This window comes from Notothenia rossii (genome assembly GCF_949606895.1).
Source record: "Notothenia rossii genome assembly, chromosome: 9".
Classification (NCBI taxonomy): Eukaryota; Metazoa; Chordata; class Actinopteri; order Perciformes; family Nototheniidae; genus Notothenia; species Notothenia rossii.
The window spans coordinates 27365412-27375152 of record NC_136907.1 but is presented as its reverse complement, the minus strand read 5'-3'; the positions used below and the strand labels follow the sequence as shown (position 1 = coordinate 27375152).

At 44.2% G+C, this 9741-nt stretch overlaps 1 protein-coding gene across 1 annotated transcript; it reads right to left on the bottom strand.

Moving 5' to 3' along the window:
- Positions 1-6979: 6979 nt before the first annotated feature.
- Positions 6980-9741, bottom strand: LOC307019844 (uncharacterized protein; the record flags this gene model as incomplete). Its single annotated transcript, XM_079650947.1, has 2 exons — positions 9241-9741; positions 6980-8753 (listed from the first exon to the last, which is right to left on the bottom strand). Exon 2 carries the CDS (start codon positions 8717-8719, stop codon positions 6980-6982), a length of 1740 nt encoding a protein of 579 aa, XP_079507073.1. The 5' UTR covers positions 8720-8753; positions 9241-9741.

Genomic DNA, 9741 nt, shown 5'->3' with positions numbered 1-9741 from the left:
GACAACATGGCTAAAAACTTTGAAACCGTCTCTTTGTCCCGTCGGACAGTGACACGAAGAATATTTGAAATACAAAATCATGTCGAACAAAAGGTAAAACAAGTCATGCATGACTGTGCATACTTTTCCTTAGCGTTGGATGAGAGCACTGATGTGACTGATGTGAGCCAGCTTCTCATCTACACACGGGACATTAACAGTTCATTTGAAGTGCACAAGGAGTTATTGAAACTGGCTTCTTTGCATGGCACTACCAAAGGACAAGATATTTTCGCCGCTGTTGAAAATGTTGTAAGTGCGCACTGAGGATTTCACAAGCTCTCAGCTGTTGTTACCGATGGTGCGCCAGCAATGCAAGGAAAGCGCACTGGATTTGCCGGCCTCCTCCGCCAGAGTGGCGTTGACTGTCCAATAGTGCACTGCATCATACATCAGGTGGGTAACATTATTGTTATCTATTCTAATGGTTTTGAATGTGGGCATTCTTTGTAAAAAAAAAATCAGGCTAAATCAAATTTCGTTTTGATATTGCAGGAGGCTCTGTGTGCCAAATCAACGAACGTTAGCCATGTCATGGATTTAGTTACCAAGACTACTAATCTCATTCGAGGAGGGAACCAGTCTCTCAATCACAGGAAGTTTATAGCCTTTTTGGATGAAGTGAACGCCGCATACGGTGATTTACAGATAAGGTGGATGAGCCGTGGAAAATGCTTGGAGAGGTTTTTTGCGCTACGCGCAGAAATCCCTGTGTTCTTGGAGGACACCATCCAATGTGATACAAGTGCGTACTGCGCAAAACTCAGGAATACAGATTTTCTTCTCGACATGGCTTTCCTTGCGGACATTACCTCGCATCTTAATCACCTGAATATGCGGTTGCCAAACCGTGTTGGATCTATATGCGCACATGAACGCATTTGTTACTAAACTGACTCTGTTTAAAGACGGATTTTCAGCCGACCGTCCTAATCTGGCGCACTTCCCGTCATGTGAAGAGATGCGCAAAAATGCCCCCGAATGTGAGAAAACATTACCCAAGTACAGAGCCGACATAGAAACACTGCAGCAGCAGTTTAAGAAGCGCTTTCAAGATTTCCACACCATGCAGCCACGCATCGAGTTATTCACTAACCCCCTCTCGGCTGCAATCATCGAGCAGCCCCCTGAGTTGCAGCTTGAAATGTGCGAACTACAGTCAGACCCCTTTCTAGCAAAGCGCCAGGAGAGGGGAATTTCCTTTTGGAGACTGCTACCCGAGTCCCGCTTTCCACTCCTCAGGGATTTTGCGCTCTCAATGGCCAGCATGTTTGGCAGCACTTACATCTGCGAGAGCAACTTCTCTATGATGAAGCACATCAAGTCAAGGGAGAGAAACAGACTGACAGATGAGACACTGTTCCATCTCATGCAAATCGGATGTACAAATGTTGATTGACATTCAGTCTATTGTGCAGCAGCAGGAGAGGCCACAAGTATCTCATTAAGATGTATAGCTTACTGATCCAGCTGTGGGTGAAGTTCAGAAAAATGCATATGTTCTTGGTTTTATGTATGGAATGTGAGGGAAGCATAGAAACACAATACAAAGATGAATATTCGTTGTTAAACTCAGTGTTAGTGTTTGGTACAATAAACATTTATTGCCTATAGATATTTAGTTATTTTCATTAAATTAGTAGCTAAAGTTGGCTATTTAAATGTTGTGGATATAGTATCCTGCCGATGGAAGTGAATGGTCACGAAGTGGCCCTCTGGTAGTGAGGACATTTTTTTTTGGCCCTCACAATCCTCAAAGTTGCCCATCCCTGTCCTAAACAATAGCTGGGGATTCTGGGTAGTGTATTGTCTTCTGCCATCCTTTACTCCGAAAAAATATTTGTTTCTCTGAATTGAAGGGGAAAAATACAAAAGCATTGCACACAATTTAAACCAATCAATGTTGTGTAATTAGCAAGGATAATCTGGTGTTTTTTAGTCGATGAGTAGTGCAGATATCACTGTAAAATCAATCGACAGTAAGGGGAATACTTACTTCCGGGTGTACAATTCTCCGTTATCCAATGGGAATGGACGCTCACATTGCCTTTAAAGAGCAACTTGAATAAATGTGTAGGAAAATGACGAATACACTAGATCTTCAAAAAAATATACAGAAATATACACTTCAGTGACATCTGGCGTCGTTTTTGTAAGACATTTTCACTTCCGCATAAAAAAGTCTCGGCACGTGACCTCCCGCGTGTGACGTAACATGGGGGAAAAAAGGGGGAGAGCGGCCGGTGTAACGTATTAATAAACATGGATCCCAATGCTAGCTTCGACACAAAAGACACAGAAGAAGTTGAACATGAATATTCAAATGCATATGACAGACCACAACCTTATAATTATGAGCCTGCTAGGCGTCCAAGAGACCAGGAGCAGCCAAGGATTAGAAGAAATAACGGCCATCGGAGAGAAATTGAGCTGTGGTGTGAGGAGAACCAGTGGAGAACTGGGCAGCTATCTTGGTGAGTGACCGGAGTTAGCTACAGAATGTTAGTTAACGTCACATCACAACATTGTGAAGTTAGCTATCATATATCAGGCTATAACTAACGTAGCATTGATAATATAGTAACGTTACTGGCAGGACTGTTGATACTGATCCATAACAGAAACTAATGCGCAAGTATCAGCCGTATCTCGCGTTACCTAATGCAACTCCACACTACGGTGCTGTGTACTGGAGGAGAGACGCGAGATATGGCGGATACTTGACGATCTGGCGGAGAAAGGTTGTGGAGCCTCCGTTGATATGCCGTTGTAAATGGCTTGATGGAAAGCAGGTGTGTAGTCGGGGGGGGTGCACAGCTGATTGCAGCAGGTGAGTGGAGGTTGAGCCAGGAGCCAGGAGCCAGGAGTGACAGCCACCACGCACACACAAACAACACAGACAGGGGGAAACAAACAAACACAAAGGAGACGGCTGGAGCAGTACAGCCACCACAGCGTTACCTAATTAGACCCTCCAGAAAAACGCGGGCAAAAATCCTTGATTATGCGGGCTAAATTCCTTGATTATGCGATTAAACACGCAGGGTTTTTATGTGACTTTATGCGGTGAAATTGCGGGAAGTTGCGAAATATGCTAAATATGCGGGAAAAAAGAATAACAATTTTTTTAAATATTTGGCTGTCTTATTTATTCTCTCTCACACACAACCTGCGCACTAACGTTAAACCCCTTTACTATTCAATTAAACACATTCAATGTTTATTATTTCATCCTGCAGTCTGCAAGCAGGGACTGTGGCTGGCACACACACACACACACACACACACACACACACACACACACACACACACACACACACACACACACACACACACACAGACACACACTTCTCCGCCTCATTCTGTTTTCATTGACTCGTTCGTTATCTGACCAGCTTCAATCTTGTAGGCTACTCACTTCGTTTCTTGTAGCCCTCGAAAGGGTTTTGGAGGTTGATGCCTCGGTGAACGTGAGTTGTTTGGCTTTCTTGTCCGCAGCAGCAGAAAGCATTTTCGAATATTTGAATGAATCAAAGTCACCGTCGATTTTCTCTTATTAGTAGAGCGGATAACCATGAAATTGTGCACTTTTTGAAAGAAACATGAAACTTCTACCATAGTTAGTTTATACCATGAGGTTTATTTTCAGATGTGGAGGGAAGTCAGATTTGACCTCTGAGGCCCGGGAGAGGTCAAATCCAAGATGGCTGCCAATAATACTCAAAAATGCCTCACTTTGGAACCAAACACTGTAGAAAAACACTTAAGGTGTCATTTCCCACACATTTTAGGGTGCCCATTCTGTTGGTGATACCTTTGAGACCAATAGAATTCAAGAAAATGCATTTAGATCAATGTGGAGGTCAAATAATGCAAACATAGGGTGGTGAACGATGCAAAAAGGTAGTTTATTTTCTAAATAATAACAGTAATGATAAGGTTAATAATGATGTCAATAACAATAATAACAATGCCAATAACAACAGTCATTGAAATAATAAGTAATTTTTTAACTGATTTATTATTTAACTTTTTAATCATCATCAAGGGACGGAGAAGTGGTTAACAACACCACAGTCCTTTCATGTCAGGATCACATATTGGTAGTGATCAAAAATCTTAACAGTCCCCAGAACAAAAGCAGAGATCTGTACACTTAAGTGCAGCTTTGACACATGAGCACCGTCCAGTGCACCCTTTCTGACAGTTACAGCGGATCAGCTCATGGCAAGACTTTGCTGCTTCAGGTAGAGTTGTCCAAAGTGGCTGCCACCCAGTGGTTTCTTTTGTCCAGCCCCAATCAGATGGCTCTGGCATCTCTGGGTCCAGGACCAGTGACTGGTTCCAAACGTTAGCCTGAAAGCAAGTACGCTTGATTTGCTGTTTGAGGGCAGCCTGGGTTGGAGGGATGTTTTCTAAACTCCTGGACTTCTGGGAGAAAAGCTGTTTCCTGGCATCATTCACTTCCATGCACTCACTCGTTCGGTCATACATGAGCACCACGAATCTTTCCAGCAGTAACATGGAATCTTCACTGACCTCACTTGGCATGCACAGGAGTTCCTGGAAAGCATCACTGACCTCTGGGAAAGACTTCCATCTCTCCCAGGCAATCTTCTTTCCACGGCCAGCAAATGCAGACACGGTGTCACATCCAATGAAAGCGTGAAAGACAGGGAGAGTCAGGCATTGGATAGGAGTCATTGTGGCAACCATTTCATGAATAGCGATAAACCGGAAACTCGACCCAACACCAAAGGAAACCCACAGTTCATCGGGAGCTATTTTGCTAAAACAAGCCACTGCCAACACCACCACATCTGTATCAACGGTACGTATGGTCACCTTCTTACAACCTTTATGCACAGCGTCTGCCACATGCAGAAGTAGCCGGGTGTCTGCCTCTTCTTGTGAACATGGGGCAAGGCAGGTCACACATGAATCGGCAGGAGAGCAGAGGACTCCAGTTCCATCTGTTGCATACAGTTCCTTGCCCTGTGCTACTGGCAGACTTACGGCTTCTCGGGCCAGGAAGGAAAATAACTCTGTTTTGTTTTCATCCCATCGAAGGAAGTCTTTCCAGTTCTTGGGCATCACAGTAAGGGGAGCCACCCTTTTCCTCTTGCCATTTCCCCTTTTCTGTCTTGTTGAAGCTTTCAGGCTGGCAGATAGGTATACATCCCAGACAAGGTCAACACGGATGCTTACCTCTAGTTGAGCAGAGATGTATGGTATGAACACTGTTTCTCCATACTCTTGAAATGTTCTTGATAACTTTGGATTCAGCATTTGAACCACAGCTGCACCATCTAGAATTACTGCATCAGTCTTAGGAACACTCTTGATTTCAAGCAGATTTGACTCCAGGCAGCGAAGCAGATCTGCTTTAACCCCGAACCGAAGTTTTCCTCCACTTGACAGAGCTGGAGGTGCTGCCTGGTTTTCGTGGGAAAAGAAGTGGTTGATGTCTCCATCTCGTGTTTGACATGAGATGTACAGCCTTGAAAAAAGACCACAGTCACTCTTCAGTGCAGCGAGTTGTGCTTTCTCTTTTGATTTGACCTTCACAGGTGGTCTGCTGAATAGTGGCAACTTTTTTTTTGGAAGAGGGTGTGTGATAGGTGTTGTACACCTTTCCAGCCTTTGGGTCACAAACTCGGTGTACTGCTCCTCACCAATGGTATAAATCCTTCTTACAGTATCAGCAACTTGGGTATCAACGATGTCTCTTGTGTCAATGACTAAAAGATCTTGGCTGTGTTCTAGAAATGGATTCCCCATCTCTTCCAGCACCGTGACAAGGGCCTTAACCTCCTTCAGGAATGTGGCTTGCACTCCAGGTTGCTGGTCATGGTGTCTAGAGTCACTGGGTCCATGCTGTTGGTGTGTTGCCTGTTCTTCAAACTCTTTAGTGATCCTGGCGATTTCTGGTCCTGCTACCATCCAGCGTCTGAGTGCTTCTGGATTGCCAGTCAGTCCGATAGCCCCACCAGAACCTTTGACCATGGCATTGTTCTGTTCATGGCACTGGTCAAGTGCCATGGCAGAGAACTGGTTGCTGGTTTTGTGCACCACGAAATGTCCAGACTTGAATTCTGCCAGGACATCTGGGTGTCTGTCCGCAAGAGTCATCATATCACGGATGTGTACGGGAAGCCATCTGCTGTAGTGTGTGTGATCCAGGGCGAACATCCAGGGCATGATCTGTGTTAGGGATTCCACGTACAGCTGGAAGTTGCCTTCACGAATGGACCTCATGTACCGCAAAACGAGAAGCTGCAATGACAGGGTCTTATGCCAGTAGTCAAAGTGAACACTAGCCTTTGCTTGTTGTATGCACCACTCCTCAAAAGATAGACTGTCAGGTGGCATGGCATCTGTATCATCAGATATGCAATTTTCATTGTATGCTCATTGCAGTAGTGTATAGAGGCTTGCAGCTGTGACCTGGTGTGCATGGCGGGTCTTGGTGACATGTTTGGCATGTATGAAGGAATTTGCTGTTCCAGAACTTGCAATATCAGCCTGGACCAGAGCATTGGTCCAGCCACTGTCTTCTAGCCAGTCTCCCAGCAACTTCAACATAGCCATTTCGATGTGTAGACCACCAAACATGATCACAAAGTGATCTTCTCCATAAGTGTCTGGCCAGGTCCACTGTACTTGTTTAGCGAGAGCATACAGTGGTTGGTCAGCAGCAATGACAGGAATCTGACCATGTTGAATCTGACCATGTTGAATTGCTCTTTTTACGATTTCCATAGAGTGCCGAATCATTGCTACTGAATGTGCATTGTCAAGAAAGAGAGGTAATAATGCATTGATTGCTGCAGGAGGGATGACGGCATGGTGAACACAGGCATGGTAGGCAGACCACGATATCATGCCATCAATGGCTGACGTTTCAACAGCTGTCTTGACTTTTCTGAGCCATGCATATTCATCCTCTGTGGCGGCTGTAGAAACTAGGAGGGTGGAGGGTCTCAGGACCTTGTACAGGTGGCACACTAAATTCCTTTTTGTGGAGGGAAGCTGGTGGCACGACTGTGTATGATGTTGGCAGAGGTTTCACTGACTTGGTGGAAGAGCCATCTTGACTAATCACTAGTACACCACGATCAGTTCCGCTTTGTGTGTGTGATGGATGCTGCATTAGTGAGATTCCAGTGCTGTGGAAGGAATCTTTGGCTGTTGCAGAACTTGGGTTATGGTCTATATTGTCCACAGCTCCTGTTGTGAACAGTCCATTACGCAACTTTGGTGGGCACACAACATCTTCCATCCTAAATTGCTGGCAGACACCATTGGCAATGTTTGATGTGACTTGCAGCAGCCTGTCATAGGAAACACACAATCCCAGGTTGAACAGTGTGTCAACTAACCCCCTACTTCGTGTAACTGCATGGATCTTGAGGGACAGATATAGAGGGAGTGGAGTTTCTCGGGTGTGCCTTGTACGTGCTGAGCTTGGTGAATCCATGTTCCGTGCCTGCTTCTTACTGTTAAAGACCATCAATTGGGAGATTGTTAGGGCAGGTTTTGTGGTGGTCTGATGCTTAATGTTTGTACCATCAAGTACCATGTTGACGAGAGCCAAGAGAGATGGTGGCACAGCCCTCTGCTGGCAGTTTTCTTGGAATGATCCGTCAAAAGAGAAAGACGAACCAAAGATTTCTTTGCGCACTACTTGTGCTGCTCGCATTAAGTGCATGGCATCACTGTCAGTTTGACAGGCTATCATGAGAGCTGGTCCAATGTCATTCTCAAAACTCAGAAGTGTGTCTCTTCCTTGTGAATGTGCCCTCAGATGTGGAAGCTCAGAAAGCAGTCGTTCTTTCAGTCTGGTGGTGTGAATCCGTTTATCTACAGTCAGACCAAGTTGTTCCAGCCTGGTCTTGTACAACTGAGCGATGTCAGTCAATTTCAAGACAGGGGAAGTGTTCTCATCACTGTTCTTGTCTTCCAGATATGCCACTAACTGTGCAAAGGCTATGCCATGTAGGCAAGTATCATCTCCATCATTGTGTTTAGATGCAGCCTGCCTGGCTTTGTTGTACAATGAAGACAGACAGCGATGATGGTACTTGGCCTCAATGGCAATCATGTCACCCTCTGCGAGCTTGGCCAACAGAGCAGTGTCCTCAAGCTCAAGGGCACACTTCCTCACATTTCTGTCAATGTTGTAGGTTGATGCATTATGCAAACCTGAGGAACCTGCAGCAGGCTCATTGCAAAAGAAGCAAGTAGGTTCTGTGGACTGTGAATGGCTGTGGGCAGATCGCGTGTGTACAGATGAGGTACTTTGTTGTTGTGCTGTAGTTAATTTCCCCCGACTTAGCTCATCATATGCTTTTTTGTTGAATTTTAGCCGACATCTCTTGTGCCACTCTGCCTTGTGTCTCTTCAAAGTGGATTCTATGCCATCTCCATCATCTAATCGCTCCAGGTTGAGGTCCATTGGCATATGCTGAAGGGTATGGAACCGGAGAAGGTCTTCTGTGAGGGATACATAGCCACTACCAACAGACTGTTTATATTTGTTTCTGAGAGGACACTGTAAAGGTTCATCTGTTTTGACTTGACAGAGGACACAAATGTCCCAGTTAGTGCTGGGGGGTGGCTTGGATTGCTTGGATAACGAGGGCTGGGTAGGGACCATCAAGCTGTGACGCTTTGACATGGTGAGGGTTAAAATTCCAGCAAGACGTGGGAATCTGAAAAGATAACAATTTAACATTGTATTAAACACTGTTGTCATTGTGTCATTCGGTTTTTGTAGGGTTAGGTTAAACCAAATGACACTTAATGACAATGATATGACATATATGTGTCATATATATATGACATTGACATAATGTTTATGACATGTTCGTGACATGTCCGTGACTGTGTTTTTTTACTGTTATGACAGGTAAAATGTTACCCAAATTTGACATAATAACCAAGTTGACATCTCTAGAAAATACTCTGTTCAATCATTAAACTACTCAGCTCAAACATAAATGTTCCAGACTGTCTTCTACTTAAGCTAGGATAATTATTTTGATCACGCTAGCTAGCTAGCTAGGAGTTTTCCTAGCTAGCTAGCAAGGAAAACTCCTTCCTGGCTACAGTCAAATTCAATACATTCGCATTCAAAGGCATATATTAATATTAATATTGTTTTTAATAATATTGTTTGTTCATAGTCAATCTTTTTACCTGTTAGAAATGTCCGAAGTGTCAGAAGTGGCATTTCTGAATACTTCTCACCATGTTGTCTAGCAACAACCCCTCGAATAAGTAGGCTACTGAAGCTTTAGAGCAGGGGGTTTTCAACCAGTGGTCCGCGGTGGTATTGCAGGTAGTCTGTGGAAATGGTCTAGGGGGGTCAACTGCTGATAAATCTGTGCTGAGAATGCATACAAATATCCACACACCCCATGAAATAATAACTTATAACTAAATAATACTGAGACTACAAAGAAATCAATTGAAGAATGTTCTTGGGTACATAAAAAAAAAATATTTTGATATATTTTTACCTTGACTTTAACATAAATGCATTTTCTTGAATTATATTGGTCTCAAATGTATCACCAACAGAATGGGCACCCTAACATTTGTGGGAAATGACACCTTAAGTGTTTTTCTACAGTGTTCGGTTCCAAAGTGAGTCAGTTTTGAATATTATTGGTGGCCATCCCCGATTTGACCTCTCCC